At 40.7% G+C, this 21,284-nt stretch overlaps 1 protein-coding gene across 1 annotated transcript in view; it reads right to left on the reverse strand.

Annotated features, from left to right (window-relative positions):
• Nucleotides 1-21,284, reverse strand: part of Sorl1 (sortilin related receptor 1) — a 159,199-nt gene that overhangs the window by 88,781 nt on the left and 49,134 nt on the right. The window contains exons 7-12 of the mRNA XM_076846252.2: nt 18,529-18,630; nt 17,304-17,473; nt 12,071-12,263; nt 8,760-8,877; nt 8,468-8,541; nt 1,002-1,090 (exon numbers count right to left, since the gene is read on the reverse strand). Coding sequence (XP_076702367.1) covers nt 1,002-1,090; nt 8,468-8,541; nt 8,760-8,877; nt 12,071-12,263; nt 17,304-17,473; nt 18,529-18,630 — 746 coding nt within the window. The remainder of the gene's footprint in view (nt 1-1,001; nt 1,091-8,467; nt 8,542-8,759; nt 8,878-12,070; nt 12,264-17,303; nt 17,474-18,528; nt 18,631-21,284) is intronic.

The raw sequence follows: 21,284 nt of genomic DNA on the forward strand, positions 1-21,284 counted from the left end.
CCAGGTGGAAAGCCAACACCAGCACTTTGCTTCTATCTGCTTCCTGGAGGCCAGGCTGCTCAGCACATGTCCAATTAACCACAGGCGAACAACCAGCTGCTGAGATCTCTCATTTCAAACCACCCACCTCTCTTTTGCTGCTGGCTCTGATTCTAAAAGGAGCTGAGGAAAAGAAAGCTTTCTTCCTTGTTCTAAACAAGATGATTACTGAAGCCTCTCCACTTCCCTTAGTAATTTAGCCAACAGCTTCAGCTCAAAAACAAGGAGAAGTGAAGGCCAGCCTGCCCTGACCAAACATCAATTGTTCAATAACTCCATGAAATTAATCAAAGAGCTGGTGCTCATAAAATCAGGGCTTAAGGGAACAGAAATTATAAACCCTTGACATCACTCTTTTCAGAACAATATATTACAGACAGTACAGGACATAATCTGAAGACCTTAGTGTTTAACAAATGGGAAGACCTTGGGCAAATGACTTCACCTTGATGAGCCTCATTTTCCTCATCTGTAAATAAAGCCATTAGGCTCTAACATCCCTTCAACTTCTATGTATGAAAATCCCCAAGACCAAATGTACCACCATCAAAGTTAACTGGCTACAATGGTGGAATGCATTCTGCAGCTATTATTCATGTGTTACTATTTATTGTTATTATATATTATTAGTCATCATATGAGCAAATCTTTCTGTGTCACACTTATGCAAAGCAAAGACAAGTTAAAGAGTCCCATTTTAGTCATTATACATTCTTTATATTTATGTAGTTATACTTTTTAAACCAATAAATTATTTCCCTTGTTTCTCACAACAATCCTATGAGAAAGAAAGAGTAGGTTACTATGCCAACTTTATAGATATGGAAAGTTTAATTTCCAGAGGCCTCAAACTGTGCTGCCAACAACCTAGTGCTATAGAGAAATAATCCACCTATGATTACAGATATGAATTTCTTGAACAATGTATTGCTACAAGAAAAGGCTTAGTCAGAGACACTTACTTCAACTCATTGGTTTCCATGCCCTGGGCGATGGCCATGATGATGCCGCCATGATCTCCCCAGGTGTAGTAGTGAGGTCCAGGAAGCGCCTGGAGAAGAGAAACCAGGGGTGAGGCCACCTGTGTGCAGGTAACCATGCAGAGACCATGCACATGTGAGCCTGTACACACACAGAAATGTCAACCAACTAAATACAACTTTTCAGTTTACAGAATACATCCACATCCATCATCTTATTTACTCCATTCAATCCTGGCACAGGCAGAGCCATGTTCTCAGATTCCAATTTTTTCCCAAACAAAGTTGACCACAAATAGCAGAGGTAAAACTCAAACCCAAATCTCTGACTCTCATCAATCAGTGATTAAAAATTAACCAGCTGGGGCTACAGGGCATAGCTCATTGATAGGATGCTTGCCTAGCACACCTAAGGCCCTACGTTCCATTCCTAGCACTGAAAAAATAAAATCAACCAACTAGATTTCCAGTTCTACTATGATGGTGTATAGCTCATCCTTCCTAGCAATTACAACTAAAAACTCTGGGTTAAACTTGAAAAAACAAAAAACAGCCATCAGGGGATACTAAAAAGTCAACAAAAGCAGGCATCTTGTGAACAGATTTAAAACCTGGAGAAGTTACCCACACACTTAGGGATATCCTGATACAGCTTTGACCCAAGGGAAAGCCCCAGTTGTGGAGCACCTCATTTCTAGTCAGAGCTCAAAAGCTGATAAAAAGGAACTAGGAAAAGAGCCCCTACAGGCTGAAGAGAGTGTGTATGGAATTCCAGAGGGCAGAGTGTCAAAAGAGTAAATCCCTTACTTCTGTGTATGAACTTACATAAGTCTCAGCCTAACCCCCAAACTACACATGCCTAAAACAGACCAAACCTGCATAGCAAAGGCTTAGCAGACTGAACTGACGTCAGAGTTACCACCTACAGAAAGAAGATAGAATCTAAACTGCCTGACTGTACACTAAAACCAAAATACCAACATCCTCCAGAAAATTTAATTTCATACATTTCATTTGCATGTCCAGAATACAAATCAAAATTACTCAACATACATTATTCAAACATATCCACAAAAGGAGTCTAATTCTCAAGGGTAAAGATAATCAACAAGTGCAAACCCAAGATGATCCATGTAGGGGTTTTAAAATAGCCTTTATAACTATGTTCCATAAGGCAAAAGAAAACACATGTGAAATAAATGAACGATAAGGATTCTCTACATGGAAGTGGGAACTATTAAAAATAAAAGAACTATATAGAGATTTCATAATAGAAAAACATAATATCTGAAATAAATTCACTGATAGTCTCAATATGAGAAGAGAAACAGAAGAATTAGTGAATCTGGAGACAAAACTGATCAGTAGAAATTATCCATTTGAAAGAAAACACGGGGGAAAAAAGAGAGTACCAAAGACCTATGTGAAACAATAACAAAAGGTTCAAGATACATATTTGGAGTTTCGGAATAAAAGGATAAAAGGACAAGACAGAAAAACTATTTGAAGAAATAATGGCTAAAATTTTCCCAAATTTGGTGAAAGATATAAATTTATAGATTCAAGGTCAGTATCCCAAAACAGAATAATCTCAAAGAAAACCCCTCCTAAATACATCATCACAAAACTGCTGACAAAGAGGTGGGGAAAAAACCTTGAAAGCATCTAGAGAAAAATTACATACTATATACATACATGAAAATACATGTATATATGAAAATGACATGGTATATGCATATATGAACAATAACATGATTCTGTGAAAATGACATTATACACATAACTGAAATGACTGCAGGTGTCTCATCAGAACCCAGGGAAGCAAGAAAACAATGGGACACCTTTAAAGTACAGTCAACCCAGAATTCAATAATAAAGCAAACATGTCCTGCGACAATGAAGGTAAAGAGAGATTGCCATGAAGGAAAAGCAAGAGAACTCACAGCCAATGGACCTGCTCTTCAAGAAATGCTAATGGAAATTCTTTAGGCTGTAAGGAAATTTTCCAGAGGTCAAGAAGGATCTTCAGGAATAAAGGAAGACAGAAATGGTAACAATTTGGGCAAAAATTCAAGATTGCTTCTTTGGCCCTTAAGTTCTTTAAATTTCTTATGATAATTTAAATCAAAACACTTTAACTTTGCAGTGTGAGCTGAAGTGATACAAATGGCCATAACATAAAGATCCAGGAGGAAAAAAAGACTGATATGGTTGCAAGGTTTCTAAATTTTATATTAAATGTAACATTAACTCAAAGAAAACTGGATGATAAGTTATATATGTTTTAATCCCAAGAACAACCACTAAAACATAAAAATTAAAAGAGAATATCTAAATAAAGATATATCACTACCTAAATAATAAAAAAGGATCCAGGAAATGAGGAACAGAGAAATTAAAAACAAAAGCAATAAAAAGAAAATACATAATGAAATAATAGATTGAAATCCAACCACATCAATAAATATATTAAATGTTAAAGGTAGAAGTAATTCAGCTAAAAAGCAGAGCGTGGGCTGGGATGTAGCTCCATGGTAAAGCACTTGCCCAGGAGGCAGGAGGCCCTAGTCAGGGGTGGGGAGGAAAGCACAGCAGAATGAATAAAAATGCAAGACCCTACAACACGTTGCCTACAGAAATCACCTTAAATCTAAAGACATGAATAGGTAGAAAGTGCACAAACAGACAGTAAAAGATGTACTATCCAAACACTAAGCGTAAGTTTAGAGACACTATTTGAATATCAGGTAAAATACATTGCAAGACAGAGGATATGACCACAGGTAAAGTGGGGGATTTCACAATGACAGAGGAGACAATTCATCAGAAAAGATAATAGTAAATGTGAATACACTTAGTAACAGAAGCTCAAGATACATGGAAAAATAAAACTGACAGAATTTAAGGAAAAGCAGACAATTCTGCAATCACAGTAAGAGATCCTCCCATATCTTTATCAACAATTTAAGTGGATCTCCCCGCCACCACCACCCAAATCAAAATGAACATAGGCCATCTGAACACTATCAACTACTTTCATGTAAATGACAGCTACAGCCACAACACCCACAGAGCACACATGCCTTTCCAGTGCTCGTGGAACGTTCACCACTGCAGACGTGCTGGACCACAGGGCAGGTCCCACAGAAAGAAACTGAAACCTACACAGAGTACTCCCAGGCTACAGGAAACTATCTCAGAAATCAAAGACGTACGTATGAAACTCCCCACACCTGAAAATTGAGTAACACTTTCCTAAATAACCTACCAGTCAAAGACAAAAATCAAGAGATGTAATGAATACTGACAATGTTCTGGAATTAGACATGAATAACACTGTGACGCCACTAAAAACTCCTGAACTGAATGTTTTTAAATGGTGATTTTTATGTATGTGAATTATATTTCAATTTTTTAAAAGGACATTAAAAACCCTGATGTTAAAGATAATAAAAATGCTTCATACCTAAATAGGTGGCATTTAGCTAAAGGAGTATCTAGAGAAAAACCTTGTAGCCTTAAATGTTTATATTAGAAAATATCTAAAATCAATGACCTAAAGGTTTTATCTTAAGCTACAAAACAAGCAAATAAATAAAAAAAACAATAAAAATAAGAAATCAACAAAACAGAAAACAGATAAAATTAACAGAATTAAAAGTAGGTTATGTGATGAGATCAACAATGCTGATAACTTAGAACTAATCAAGAAAATACCCAAAACACCAACATCAGGAATGAAATTACCACCAAAGATACTACAGACATTAAAAAGGTAATAAGGAAACACAACTAATGAGATTAGGCCAACAAATGCAACAACTTGGATGAAGAGACAGATTTCTTCAACTCTAAAACTGACCAAAAAATAAAAGAAAAAGTCTGAATAGTCCTATCATGCCTATAAAACTTCCCTCTTTCTTTAAATTAGTAAAGAAAATATATCACCAATCTTCACACAAACTTTGTCAGAAAACAGAGGAAGAAGGATCACTAATCAGCTTGTTTCATGATAGCAAATAATAATATAAAAACTTGATAAAGATATTACCAAACAATTAAATTATACATTAATTATCTTACAAAAATATAAAAATTCAAGAATACAAAAATTCTTAACAAATTTAGAAAATTAAACCTATCCATATATAAAAGTGAAAATGCATAATGGCCATGTAAGGTTTATTCCAGCAAATAAAGGTTGCTTTAATATTCAAGGATCAATTAATGTAACATATCACATCAACAAAACAATAGAGAAAATTTATATTATTTTAATCGACATAAAAATAGCAATTAACAAAATTCAGTACCCAATCATGATTTTAAAATATTCAACAATCTAGGAATTATTAGGGAATCCCCCACACCTTGATAGAGTATATGTATAAAAATCTATTGCCAACAACATATATAATGGTTTCCCCTTTACAAAAGCTGAATCGCTCCCCCTGAGACAGGGAACAAAGCAAGAATGCCATTTCACCACTTCTATTCAACAATGTATGGAGATACGAGTCATGGTAAGAGGAAAGAAAGGACAAAAGAGGGAAAATGGAGGTGGGGAAAAAAGAGCAAAAAAAAAAAAAAAGGTCAGAAAGGAAATGAAACTGCCCCTCTTTGCAGATGGTATGATTGCTAATAGATTGTCTTCAATGTAACTCTAATCATTATCCTCATGGGATTTTAGAAACTGACAAGCTGATTCTGAAATATGAATGAAAATACAAAGGATCTTCATAGGAAAAGAGCAATTTTAAAAATAAACAGATGGAGGACTTAGCCCTCCTTGACTGAACACTTATTAATAAGACTCTGGTAATTAAGACAATTTGATACTGGTGAATAGACAGACAAATAGATCAATGCAACAGCAAAAAGCCCTGAAACAGACCATGTTGCCAATTGATTTTCACGTAAGTTCCAAAGCAATTCAACAGGAAAAAGTCTTTTCAATAAGCAGATAAAAGTGATAAAAGAAGGCTTTCCAATAAATGGGTCAATTAGAAAAAAAAAAGGGTTACTAACTCTTCCCTTATACCATATGTGAAAATTAACAAATGAATCATAAACCTAAACACAATGCCTATGACAATTAAATACATAAAATAATACACAGGGCGGGGGCAGGGGGATGGGGAATAAACTGAAATTAAACAGTGATGATCTGAAGTTCTAGCAAGCAAGTGGAACGGCAGAATTCTCACACAGTGCTGATGGAAAGGTAAAGTGTCTTCACTCTGAAATACAATCTGACAGTCCCTTAAAAAGTTCAGCATGCACCTACCACACTGCCCCACCATTCCATTCCCTGGTATTTACTCAGGAGAAATGAAAAGGATCCACATAAAAAAGATATACATGAACATTCATTATAGCTACATTTGTAAGAAGTGAAAACTGGAAGTCCATCAACAGTTGAATGGATAAACAAATTGTGATAGATCCCTACAGGGGGATGCAAATCAGCAATTAAAAAAAAAAAGGAAGGAATCATTGATACATGAAACAACATGGAAGGGATTAAAATCATCAGGATGAGTGGCAGGAGCCAGGCAAAAAGGAACAAATACGGTGTGTCAATTTATATAAAATTCTAGAAAATACCAATTGGAAAGAGGATGTATTGAAAAAGGACACAAAGACACATAGGGGAGAGAATGACGGAAATGTCTGTGATCTAAACTGTATGGTGGTGATCAATTCTTATGAAATTAAACTCTTTAAATATGAGCAGTTTACTGCACTTCTGTGTGCCTCAATAAAATCACTAAAGAAGGAAGTTGTAGAATTCTGAGGATCAGAGAACTGCATAATTCATTAGTAGGTAGAGGAGAACCAGAATTGTTGTCACCAGTGTCCCAGGCAGCACTCTGCCCCCTCCATCCTACCTCCTCCTCCCTTGCCTCTGCCTGCCAAACGCCCCAGACTGTGCCCCTGAAGCAAAGGCCATCCACAGAGGCATAGACGCTCCCTCAGGGACAAAATCTCAACATTTTCATCCCCTTGCTAATTCTCTGCTAGTCCCCAAAATAAGGTCCCTGTGTGCTGGCTGATGCAGGCATCAAGCATGCTGCAGGGAGGCCCTGACAGCCAGACGACAGCAGTGGAGGAGGAACAAGACTCAGCTTTCTACCCAGGAGGAAATCACTTGCAGATGTTTAGACGCCCACTTACACCAACAGCAGAAGGTACAAACAAATCACAGGCCTATTCACAGAGGAGAGGACACCCAATTCCAAAAGGAATGTCCAGCTCCAAGGAAGGAGAAAGCAACTGCTTAGTCTTTCCTGGGGAAGCAGGAAAAGAATGACCAGAAAATTCCAAACCATTCACTTTTAACTACTCAGTTCTTATCAACCTCCCTCACTTCACCATGTGTACTATGTTCCCTACCATGCTGTGTACAGGCCTTAATATACGCATGTGCAAGCATGTGCGTGCACGCACACATACGCACGCACGTACACACATACACACACACACACACACACACACACACTGTCTGGGCCCTATATCTCTCATTTGGAAGTGTGGCAAGACTGGACACACATAAGATAAGGTATGCAACAGTCTCTATAAATACAGAGCCAAAAAAATGTAGGGCATAATTATTGTTTAACACATTACAGATTTAAATATAAAAGTGTCCTGACATGGTGCTCAAGCAACTCCTGCCTACTGAGGGGCTGAGTTTTACCCTGATTGTTCCTGGCATCCTCAGGGTCACCATTGAAAGCAACCCCTTCAGAATAAGACCAGAAGCATTTCCTTTGGCCTTAAAGTCTCGGGAGGCAGATGAGAAATACTTTTTTCCAGGTTTGAGAATTCCCTAATACCCAAGGCTGAAGCTGAATTGGCATCTTGGGGCTAGAGAACCAGCTGCACCTTCAGAGCTGGCAATAATAAGTGCTGAAGATATAAGCAAGTTACGGCACCTTAATACAGAATTGGTCTCCTTCCACAGCACAGAATGAGATGGAAATGCCCACAGGCAAGACTTCCGCTCCAATATTACACAGAAAAATACCACCATCACAGCCACACTGTCATTTGCTGATACTCTCGGCAAATATTGACTGAGCACTCGCTCATGCCAGGCGTGGTTACGGCCTGGTGGTCAAGAAGTGAGCACAGCAAACACTGTCTTTGCCCTCATGGATTGTATAATCTTGGAAATTTTGGTCAAATTCACAGTTGTTTTTAACAAAAAGTGAAAGCTTCCTTTTTCACTTTAAGTAACATCTGGGGAAATTGTGAGTCCACATAACAAGGGGTGAATAAAAATCAGGGCAGCCGGTTCTCACGTGTGGCTTTGGGTCCCTTTCTTTACTTTACAGTTGTATTGGACATCTCAGGTGACCACTGGGAACCATGCTTGTCCCTGAAACACCAAGGTGCAGTCCACATCCTCACACACACACCAACCAGGCAGGGTGGGCACTGACCTCTCGCCACCGGGCCCCAGCACTGCTAGAGATGTACACGTTGGTCTTGCTGGCCAAATTCTTTCCCACTGAGCCTAAAAAGTAAGAGGAAGAGTTATTTTTCATTTCAAGGATATATCAGAGAATCACCTTGCCCAATGGGAATTTCAAAGAACTATCTAGCAACTAAAAATGTCTTAAAACTACCCAGAGTGGGCACTGCTGGAGATGTGGGTGACCACTCTATATGGGGCTGCATATAACCAGCTGAAAGAAGCCCCTGTGAGAACAGGCAAGACAGACAAAACATTACCCGTGGCAATGATGAGGCCAGGGGCTGATTCCTTGGACAAGATGGGCATTCTCCGGAGCTGGAGGCTGAGCAGCTGACTGAGGCGTTGGGCCAGGTGGAGGGAACAGCCCTGAGAAAGCTGCAAAATAAAGTTTCAGGTGGTGTCAGTGGGTAACATGTTGCCTAGATCTCCTGCAAACCCAGAGGCCTGGGTGGGGACCTCAGGGCTTGACACAGAACAAGGAGGCCTGGCCCTGAGGAAACCAAACTCACAGCCCAGCTATGTTCTCACACACACCGCCACCCAGACAGAGCGGGTCATCTGCATCCACATAAATGTTCCTGGTTGAAAAAAATAATTTAAGAACTCCCTAAGACTCTCAGGGAATAACGTTTATACATCAACGTTAACTGAGGCCGACAGGAAAGATACCCATCTCCCTGTATCACCCAGAGATCTTCTCAAGTGACTCAGAGTTAAAGAGAAGTGAAATGATGTTGTGGTATTAATTTTTTAAGTCAGGGGAGAGGAGTTTCAAATATGATTCCAGTAATTCTGTCAGAAGAAAAAACAAGAATCACAAGTCATCAAGTCCCACAGACAAGCTCCCAGAAGTACAAAATACGATGTCTGAACGTCAAAGATCCACAGTACATTGGTAAAGGGTGTTCTACATCTTACAAAGATGTGGCTGTACAGGGCAAGGCTCCAAGTGATTTAAACTGGCCTCCAGCGCTTGTGCCCACATTTTCATAGTTCTTTTGTAAACCACCAGGATAAGGCTTCCGCTATATGGACGTGCCTCATTCTCCTGGCCAGAAAGTGGATACTCAGGGTTACTGAGATGTGTCCAGTATTCTGAACAGGAGAACTCTGCAGGTGTTTACGGCACAAATAATAAGTGTGGCAAGGTTTGCTGGATCCATTTATTTTTGTCACAAAAAGATAGAACAAATATCCATCTTACTAGCTTCCCAGTTTGGCCAATGGAAACTGGACCAAATTAGGTTGGGTCTCAAAGATATATTTACTCTCCCCACCTCTTTTGGCTTACATTGTTTTGCCTACGATGAAGTCTACTCTTGAACGTGTTTCTGTATCTTTGGACAATCAGACTTTAACCATTCCTATATGTTCTTCTCACCACCTGTTATGCTTTGGATCTAAAATGTCCCCCAAAGGCCATGAGCTAGAAGCTTGGCACCAGCCTGTACTGCTACTAGAAGGGAGGTACAACCTTTGGGAGGTAGAACCTAGAGGAAGAAAGTTACACACTGGAGGTGTGTCATTGAAAGGCATTTGGGGACTCTAGCCTCTTGCTCTCTCTCAATTTTGTTCCCTGTTTCCTGGTCCCCATAATATCAGCAGCTTATTCCACCACATGCTCCCACCATGATGTTCAGCCTCAGCACAAGGCAAAGAGTAGGTACCAAGTGATCATGAGCTGAAACCATGAGCCAAAATAAATCTTTCTGCTTTATACATTGATTTTTCTCAGGCATTCTGTCATAGTGACAGAAATCTAATACCTCACTTAAACTCAAAAGTAGAAACTAAAAGATGATTAATTGTCCTATAGTTCATAAATTGATCAGTCAAGGAATTAAAAAGATGAATTTTTAAAATACCAAGTTCTGACACTCTGGCATGCATGGCATGCTCAAAATTATCCCAGCCCCATCCACAGCAGCATTGTGCTGAGCTATTGAGGTTGTAAGACACTACTGAGGTAGGTTCAGTTCCTAGTAATGTGTGTATATCCGTTCATAGTTTGCCTCTTGCTAAAATTAGATTTGATGTAATAAATGGAAACCTGTTGTCAAAAAGGGAAGAAAAATCAAGAAGTACATTCTAAGGCCAGAGTCTTCAAAAGAATTTTCCCAAGGGTCACAGACAGACTAGAGAAGACTCAACATAGTTCACCAAGGACTAACAAAATCAGAAAATCCAACTGAATTGAATTAAAATGTTATAGTTTCTCCAAAAATGAGCGCTTTTATTTTTTCTGAGTTCTTTCTGCCCACACCCAAGATCCATTTCCATTCTCTAAGGGATCTAGGTGAAATGGGAACAGAGGTATTAGGGGGTCACTTAAAGCCAGGGGCACAGTCCACAGAATACTTAGACTTATGGAACACTTAATGGAACCAAATGATATATTTTGGCACTCTTAAGTTTTCGGACAGGCCTACAGGCAGGAAATACTGAATAATCTCTGAATTATACTCAGAGAGAAAATGTAAAACTCCTTTCATAGAAATAATAACTTTACACAAGAGGTCCCCAAAGAATCTTGAAGGACAACTGGTGTTTCAGGAATTTGGTGCGGGGAGGCAGGGCAGGGTATCAGGGATTGAACTCAGGGGCACTGGACCACTGAGCCACATCCCCAGCCCTATTTTGTATTTTACTTAGAGACAGGGTCTCACTGAGTTGCTTGGCACCTTGCTAAGTTGCTGAGGCTGGCTTTGACCTCATGATCTTCCTGCCTCAGCCTCCAGAGCGGCTGGGATTACAGGTGTGTGGCACCGCACCCGGATCAGGAATTTTTTAATAGCAAAAGAAATGCCAACTTGTTTTTTACATAGTTAAGTCCAAAAAACTTATTAAGTATACATGTCTTAATAACTAAACAGCAATTTGAAACAATAGCACATGTAAACTGGAAGAACACAGCATGTTTCTATTTTATTTTTAAATAACCACGATTACCTATTAACGGAATGAGTGTACCTATTGGACATGGCACAACTGCTCAAATGTTAGAATCATTTGGGGCATTAACTACCCTTGTGTCCTGTTCTACCCTGACTTTCTCACCTGATTTTTTTTATTCCCAAAGATATGATGTCACCAAAAGAAATAAAACATAACCTAATGCTGAAACTGTGAACTAACTCAAGATAGTTGCTCAAGTAATTCATATGTCTAACAGATGTTGAGAATCACAATGTTTTCCCTCAAAACTTTAAAATATTGGACTGGGAGTATAGTTTAGCAGGTGCAAGGCCCTGGGTTGAACCCTCAGCACCAAAAAAAAAAAAAAAAAAAAAAAAAAAAAAAAAAAATTATTATTATTATTATAAAATAAAAATCACTTATTTTTAAATATCCACCACCCCCCACCTTGTGAGTTCACTATGGCATACCATATGGTGCAGAATCTGAGACCAGCAAAGATGGAAATACAGATAAAAGTTTGCTTCACATGGTATCAATGGAAGACTACGTGATCTTGCATGTTTCCAATAAATATTAGATGTAGGAAACAACTACAGATCAGAACTCTATCCTTGTATTAAAAAGTCAAACAAGATTAAAACATCTATACCTCACAATTGATTTTCTCTCCATATTCTGTGAAGGCTGGAGCCTGAAGAAATTCCCAGGTTCCTCCTTTGTCAAAGGTGATGACTGATCTCATGTTCTCCTCGTTCATAGAACCATTAATCAGAGTAGCAATGTACACTCCTTGTAACCCTTCCACACGATGAAAGTCAGCAAATGGCTCGTTTGCAAAATACCTACAGTAAGAGAAAATAAACAACGGTGAACCTGAACAGATATTTGCTTGGTATTTTGTTTATTGTACACAACATACGATTTAACCAAACATATCAATAGATACAAATCAGTAGCATTAAACACCTTCACCACGTTGTACACCCACCACTGCCACCTAGTTCCAGGACATTTTCATTACTGGCAGCCACTGTCCATTTCCCCTTTCCTTCCGAGTCCTTGGCAACCACTGATCTGCTTTCTGTGGCCATGGATTTGCCAAGTCTGGGAATTTCATATAAATGTAATTAGGTTATATATAATACTTTATATCTGGTTACTTTCACCTAGCATAATGTTTCGAGGTTCACTCATGTAGTAACATGGACCATACTCTATTTTTTTTTTAATGGCTATACAGTCTACTCTTTTTTAAACAGTGATTTTTTTTTTTTTTTAACTTTAAGAGCCAAGATGCTTATCTGATCAACAATTCCTAACCAGGGCTTTACAATGATGAAGATACCATTAAAGTTGGTGTAAAAAGCACATCTATTTCTTCATTATTGAAACTGACCCAAATCCACCAGTGAGGTTTGACAAATAGGAAACATTAAGTCAGACTTGAAAAAGACACCAGTTACAATGCTCAGCTTACCATTTAACCCAATCTGTAGAAATACAGCTAAGGGTTACACAGCCACTGTCCAGGTCCTTATTAGGGTGTTCAGTACCTTGATGATAGATGACCACAAGGCTTTTCTGTCAGGAAGCCCAGCAGCATGTCAACTACTTCCCAAAACATCACAGCATATTAGCAAGGAAGGTTCTAGAAAGTCTGAGGTTGTACTTGTTAACACGGAAGCCTACAATAAGACCCTCGGGCCTTGAATTGCTATGCTAGGACACTGTGATTTTACTGGAAAGGAGTTTTGCAATGGTACACACACTGCAAATATAAGAGGTCTCTGAGAAGTGGTAACCACGACTCACCACTGGCTTTTAAAATTGGAACCATGCACTTTATTTCAGGGGTCTTGAGCCACTAGGCAACACAATAACACAGAGAAGTGTTTTCTCCCCATCATCTGCCACTTAAATCTCCTCAACTGGAAGACTGCTCTGCCACCTCAGACAGGGAGATGTGCCCTCCAACCTCAGAGGTAGGAAACCAGAAATAAGCAGTGCAACAAACTCACTTTGAAGCAGCAGACGGAGCACAACCCTAAGTAAAATGCCAGAGTTGAGACCAAATTCTCTGACACAGAGAATTTTTTAAGAATTTTTAACTTTAAGAGCCTTAGCCCCTTCTGGCTACTTCCTTGGAAGTGGCTGAAGGCCTATGTCCCTCCTGCTCTCTATTTACCTCAGCTCTCCAGCTTCTGAGTCTGTCACCATGGAACCCACCATTCTGAGGTTTACTGGCTTCATTCCCACATCTGGGAGGTCTGAGCTTTTTTCATCAGAGAAGCCTGCTTCTTCCCCCGGTCATAATCCTGGAGTCTTTTATTTTATTTCCAAGCGGAAGTCCTGAGCCTCACAACCTCTCTGCGTCAGTGCAGCCCATCCTGGTGTTGGCCCCCTTGACCTTCCCTGGCACAAGCTGCCTCATGCCCAGTACTCTCTCGGACAGTCCATCGCCTTCCATCTTATCCTCACTGTCCTCACCAGAGCACTTCTGCTCTTCTTTCCAGAGTGACCTGGGCCAAGACTTGTCAAGCAGCTCACCAGGTCCCCTTCCACCATGCTCAGTGCCAAATGCACACACTGGTAGCCATTCCCACCCAAGAGAGCCAGTGCACCTCCTTAAGGCACCCCAACAGGCCTCACATGTGATCAGCACATAAGTTCCTCCAAAGAGTCCTATATCTAGTTGTGGCTTTCCATGAAATTCCTGCACAGCACATTCTACAAATGCCAGGGTAATCCCCTATTAAGAGTTCTTTCCTTAGTTCTCTAAGGAAATTAGAACCAGTTCCTCTCGTTCATTTTGAATACTGCGGAAGTTTATTCTAAACCAGCCTGCCCATGCCATCTGCCAATTCATCCTTTCCATTTCATCTGGCTGAGACTGAGGAACAGCTGACAAAAAGTCATTCGACTAAGCAAATCTGAACCCCTGTGGCCCTGAGATAAAGTAAGAGGAGAGTAAGCAAGCAGAGCAGGATATTGGTCCATGACTCCTGACATGAATCTATCATCAATTTCTTAACTGCCGGCTCAGGCAGGGTAAGAAGAAACTTTGCCACAAGCAAAGGGCCATCTGTATGTGTAAAGAAGTCCTACGGCCACAGAAATGAGGTCACTGCTTCCTGGGGAGCCTATCTCTTCAACTTCTGGCTTCAACTCTTCCCTACCATGAAATATCACCTGAATATCTGACCAATGAGGAGGATGAAGAAACCATTGGCAAGCTGTGATGTACCTCACGCACAGTCTGAGGCTCCTGAAAGTAGGGAAGAAACTAAAGAGTCAGTAAAAAAGCCCAAGGGATAGTGCTTTATGATTTTTAATTATACAAAAATGTAAAGAGAATATTAATCACCCATGAAAATGAACGAGGTACTAATATATGCTACATGTGAATGAATCTTGGAAACGTTATGCTAAGTGAAAGAAGCCAGCCACAGAGGGTCTCAGGTTGTTGTATGATTCCACTGTTATGAAATATTCAGAAAAGGTAAATCCACAGAGACAGAAATTTAAATGATGGTTGCCAGGGGCTGGAAGAAGGGGAGAAAGTACTTAATGAGGGTTTTCTTTTAAAGAAATGAAAAGGTTCTAGAATTAGAGATGGCAGTTGTACAACACTGTAAATGTACTAAATACCACTGAATTGTTCACACTTTAAAATGGTTTGGTTTATGTTACGTGAATTTCATTTTATTTTAAAAAATAAAAATACACAGAAGCCAGGCAGAAGAAACTGGAAACCGCCACCAACCAAACCAGGACAATCTGAATGTCAGGATGATTCAGGGCAGGAATGGCCTATAATACATTAAATAACAAATAATAACCTAGGAGTCTATACCAGGGGGAGAAATGGAATGAATGAAAGATAACAGTAGCTCCAAAAGGGAAACAGGAAGTGGAAAAGCACTGCTGGAGACTGGGTAGAAAGACCAACGCTGGGTATCTAATAAGCTCCTCCAACCAAAGTACAAAGCGGAACTCAGGACATCTCTTCCACAGCTGCTCCTCACCAGCCTCCATGCCTCACCTTGTCATCACTGCCTATCCCTGCTCAGGCCAAGCAGCAGAGGTCCCCTGGCTACTACTCCTTCTCCCAGACCTCTTCCAATCCATCAGCAGATCTGTGGGTCTATTTTCAAAATATATTTAGAATCAAACCATTTCTGTACTCTCCACTGAGACCGCCCTGGGACCAACCAATAACAATCCCCATTGGCCTGAACCGGGACAAAGTCTCACAATCAGTCTTCCTGTTCCTGCCCTAGTCCCCACAGTAGTCAAATTTCCACACAGCACAAAGCATGTGGGTATTTGCTCAAAATTATTTATAATGCATTCATTTGTCTTTTGCACTTTTCTTTACAGAACACAGTTCTCAAGTATTTAAAATAGAAAAAAAAATTAATATGACAAATCTGATGCTATCCATCCCACCTATCAGAAAAATAGTATTTTCTATGCCCTTGAAGTCCTGCACCATCTGAGCCCCTGCTCCCTGAATCCTGTGCTTTATTTCTCTGTCCCCCTCTTTAGCTGTTGGAAGCATCCTGACCTTCCCCATCTCTTAAGGTACAGCACTACAGCCTCACCTCTGGGTCACTGCACTTGCTGGCCCCTGCCTGTAGGACTCTTTCCCATCACTTCCGCCCCCAGGGTCTGCCTAGCTGACTTTCTCCCTCCATAACTCAGGCACCTGCTCAAAGTCATCATCGTGGAGCAGGCTGTATAAAATAATGCCTTCCTCATTCCCTGCCCCTCATCTTGCTTTATTTTTCTTCCCAGCACATTACCAAGCAGATGACACATTTGTTCATACCCTGTGTCCCCTGCAAACAGAATATAAGCTCCGTGGAACAAGGACCTGGTTGATTTTTTTACTATCATCCACAACACTTCACTGCCATACCTAGAACACCATCTGGTACACAGCCGCAGCGTGATATGGCACGAACTGGTGACAAAAAAAGACTGGCCAGCACAAGGAGAGGTAGCGGGCAGCACAGTCATGTCCTCTGGCCTGGTGGATGTCACTCCAGACCAGTCAGTGAGCTTCACAGATGGCTTTTCCAAGAACAGAGAACAAGCCTATCACAGCTATAAAGGTTTTCACATGACAAATGGATTTTGGCACAGAAAGGAACTTAACAATCTGCTGAAGATGGGATATAATTCAGGGGTAGAGTATTTGCCTAGCAGAGCAAGCCCTGGGTTCCATCTCCAGCATGGCAAAAAAAAAAGAAGAAGAAGAAAATCTACACATCCCTGCCCAGTCTACTCCATCCCCCGATTCCCTGGTGAGTGTAGTTGACAGAGAAGACCCGGATGGGACTGCAAATCATTTCCACACATGTGATTTATGGACAGAGGATCAATGACGTTGGTGCCTTTCCTACAAAATACCACCTTGCAATTACCTTTAAGAAAGGGAGTAATGATGTCAATGAACCTGAGTCACCTAGAGGCAAGGCCACACAGCCACATATGCCAGCTCTCTCTGACTTGATGCTATTTTCTAAGTGCTCTTTCCCATTGGCTCAGAGACCACAAAACCAGATAACTGAATGAAGGGAGCCCAAGGGAATGGTTAATTAACAAAGTAGCTGTGCCCCTCAGTGTCACACAGAACAGCAACTTTCAACCATGGCTTCACATAAGAATCACCGGGGGCGCTTCTTAAAATCTTTAAACCAAACCGCACCCAAACCCCATCAATGGTAGTCTCTGGGCGTGTGAGCCAGGCATCGGGGTCTCTGGAAATGCCCCGGGTGAGTCTGTGCGAGTAGCTAACACTGAAAAGCACTGAACTAGACAGAAGTTGGCAGCTGCACTTGTCTAAGAAGGCAGGGGAGCAGCAGTGCTCTCCTTACCTCACCAAGGTGTCACTGCCGGCCCCTCCTGGGCTGTAATACAGCACATTCTCCAAGGACAGGGAGAATTTCAGCCCCTCTGCCTCCGAGATGTATAAATTAGTGCGGTTGTTACTGTGACTGACACACACGAACACCTGGTCCTCCGAGGCATCCGCGATGTAATATTCCTTAGGAATCAAAAGTCAAGAAATACACAAGTCAGAAAAATGATTACGCCCTGTGGGCTTTCTGTACACATGAAAGCAATGACTTCCAAAAGTCCCAGTGACGAATGTGGGCCTAGAGCCCAGAGAAAGCTCCCCGATCTTGGCAAACAAGCTCCGACAACTTTCCTCTGGAGAACCTGAGGCTGGTCTGCAGCTGGAGCAGGCCCCTCGTTGGCAAATAAATGGAGCACAGAGAAAGAGCGGGCCTCTGAACTCCATAAGTGACCTAAAAACCTCTTTTCAGGTAATAAGGTCTCCCTCTTTATCCCAAGAGACCTTTCATCAGTATAAGGTACATTGTAGATTAATGTGCATTTCATTTCCTTTTATATTCCCTGAGGGGACAAAGGAGGGCAGAGCCCACAGAAACTAGCAAGGTGCTGATGAGACTGTTCTCCGTTACGTAACCCCTGAACCACTAACCTTTCTCAAAATGAAATGCTAATGCCAAGGCCTCCCAATGTCACCACCTCCTCCCTGCAGTCACTAGCCCAACAGCCCCCGACACGCTATGCTGGGCTTTCCTATCAATCCCTGTTATAATACTGCATGGTCGAGCACTAGACTATAATATATGGTTTCCTCCTCTGCTCTATTCTTGGTCTCTCCAACCTCTACATTTCTACCAAGTAGGACCCAAATCTATCCCCTTTGGGAACAGAGCCATCTGTAAGCAATACAGCAGGTACTTAATAAATAAAGGCTGTGCCCAAACTTCTCCCTGCTTCAGTACTAGCACACAAGACCATTGACTCTGACTCCAACCCCTCTGCCAATCCTACTCCACTTCAAGCAAATTAAGGCTCCTGTTCAGTTCCACTTCAAACAGTGAAGTGGGAAACAAGAGACCAATATGCCCAAAGCACAATGGCTCTCTCTAGAGACCACTCTGGAAAGTGACTTCAGGGAGCCTCCATAAAATAGCCACCCAGCAGGACATCCACAGGACAACCTACCCAGGGTGTCTACAGGAAGGCAGTAAGCCTTCTTCCCACCCTCCAGCAGACCTCACTCACATTAATAGGGTGTCTTGTGACAAACTGGGCTGCTCGCATGGGCTTCCGGCCAAAGGAGACCCAGAGCTGGACAGAAGACTGCTGTTGACTGCCCAGGAGACGCTGCCAAGGAAGAGGAGGAAAAAGTTAATTGTGCCAGATGATAGCTGCTCAAAACAAGTGACAAGGGAAACATGTCAGACCCCTCCGATTCCACTGAAAACACAAAATACAGACTGTACCTGAAAATTCCTATTTTTGCAATGCATGCTCTCACTGGATGGGCTACTTTATCCTGCACACCTGGACTGTAATAGCTACTAGAAATAAATATTCCACAGATATTAGATGGCGTGGGCTTAGGGTGGGCCATGGGGCTGCGACACTCAGGAGGAGCGAGCGAGGGAGATGGAGACTATTGTAAAATAAGGCCACAGTACCAGCAGCCTGCAGCCTCCAAACCAGCCCGGGTGAGATCCATCCCACCATGCACAGTTTCCTACTCATATTTTTGGCATACAAGGATGCTTGAGTCATAAGATTAATTTACACCAAGACTTGAGGGAATCTTCATTGACTCTATTTTCCAATCTCTCAATACTTCTCATTAGGTATGGCCTTTGGGGAGAATATACATGTTCTATGGTAGAAGAGAACGATGAATCTCTGTATTTCAGAGATTTCAACTCACTTCTAGAATCTTGGTAAATAAGCAATAGATTAAGAGGCTGCTCTACCACCTGAGGAAAACAGGAAATCTCTCCAGCCCTCTGTTTACCATCCATAAAATGAGTAGTTTACTTGGATCATAACTTCCCTGTGGATGGCTTTAAATGGTCCAGGAACCCCACAAATTATATATATTATACACACACACATGTATATATATCACACACACACACACACATATGTGTACACACATATATACATACACACATACACATATATACATACACACACATATATATGATTTTTTTGCATATACACTCCTACTTTCATCAGATTCTCAAAAGGGCCTATGACTCAAAAAAGGATAAGAGCAGCCATAAAAACCTCTATGTGTTTGTTGTTTTTTTTCCAGCTCAAAAAAGTGTATGACCAAAAATTAAAGAAAATGCTGTATATCTATTAGGAGAGACACAGGGTGGCACACCCTTATGTGGACATAATCACACAAAAATGACCATTAAACTTACTGGAATTTGGGTTCCCCAGGCAGAGAGGTGACTTTGGCTTTATTTATTCTACACTAGTTTGCTGTTTACTAACAATTTTAAGTTCCTACAAAGTTGGGAACATACCATCTTATCTGTAATATAAAAACTGAGTGTCCCATAAACACTACATGAGGATCAAGCTGAAAAACACAGTTATTTATAATTCACTGGGACAGTATAAATATTTCAAACAACCACTTGTTTGTTTTAAAGAAACCATGTAGAGAAGCATGAGACTGCATTTCAAAAACAGCACCCTGAAAAACATGTTCATAGCTTATATTGTGTATGAGGTGACATGAAATGATAAATCCATTAAATATATAAAAACAATAGCCAGTTGCAGTGGCACATGCCTGTAATCCTAGTGACTCCAGAGGCTGACGAAAGAGGATTTCAAGTTCAAGGCCAGTCTGGGCAACTTAGGAAGACCCTGCCTCAAAATTTAAAAAATAAATGAAATGACTAGAGATGTAGCTTAGTGGTAAAGTGTTCCTGGGTTTAAGGTTCATGGCCCCCGCCAGGGAAAAAAAAATGTAAGAACATATTACCTGAGTGAGAAAAGACTTCATAGCAATATTGTTATATATAAATTCTAAAAGCCCTCATTAAATTAATAAAATTTAGTCATATCAGATGATTATTGTACATCATCCTACACACATATAAATCCTTAAGAGTATATGAATATGCAAATACTAATGAAATATACATATTATACTTAGTATTTATTTTCACTACTTCCAATTCTACTGCTTAAAAACTTTCTCAGTGGCAGTCAGGCTCAACATGAGTTAAAAGTTCTTAATAATGACTTCTAGGAAGTCTGAGAATTGAGAATGTACATCTCAAAGCCAGTTTTACTTCTTAAATGCAAAAATCACAAACATAATACAATCAATAAAAAAAAAAAAAACCTCAAAATTCATCCATCCCCTTACCTTCTGGAAGAATTATTCCTAAACCAGGACGATTCAGACTCACTCCCGAAAGCATCCTTAAGAAGTTATTGTATTATTTCACAGTTACCAAGAAAAACATTAGCAACTACACTATGACAAACTGCTGACTATAAGTTGTAAGCCTTGATGCTTTTCTTAATAAACATCATGGTTAGATTTGGAATGTTCCCCCAAATGCTCTGGTGTTGAAGGATTGGTCCCTAAAGCAGCCATGTTCAGAGGTAGACCTTTAGGGGAGTGAGTGGGCATGAGAGCTCTCACCTCATCAGTGGATTAATCTAGTGATGGACTCCTGGGAGGTGGTGGAAACTACAGGAAGTGGACCTAGCTGAAGGGAGACGATATCTTGCCTCCAACCCCTCTCTCTCTCTATTTGCTTCCTGGCTGTCATGAGGTGAGCAGCTTTTCTCCTCCATTCCCTCCTGCCATGTTTCCGCCCTGCCACAGGCCTGAAAGCAATGGAGGCAGATGCCCATGGTCTGAAAACTCTAAAACCATGAGCCAGAATACAAGGGGTCACCAGCCTACAGCTCTTATGCATCCTTCCAGCCATCTGTGCCATCCCCCACAGGCATGGTTACATAGTGACTCTGCTGTG

The sequence above is a fragment of the Callospermophilus lateralis genome, chromosome 2 (assembly GCF_048772815.1).
Source record: "Callospermophilus lateralis isolate mCalLat2 chromosome 2, mCalLat2.hap1, whole genome shotgun sequence".
Lineage (NCBI taxonomy): Eukaryota > Metazoa > Chordata > Mammalia > Rodentia > Sciuridae > Callospermophilus > Callospermophilus lateralis.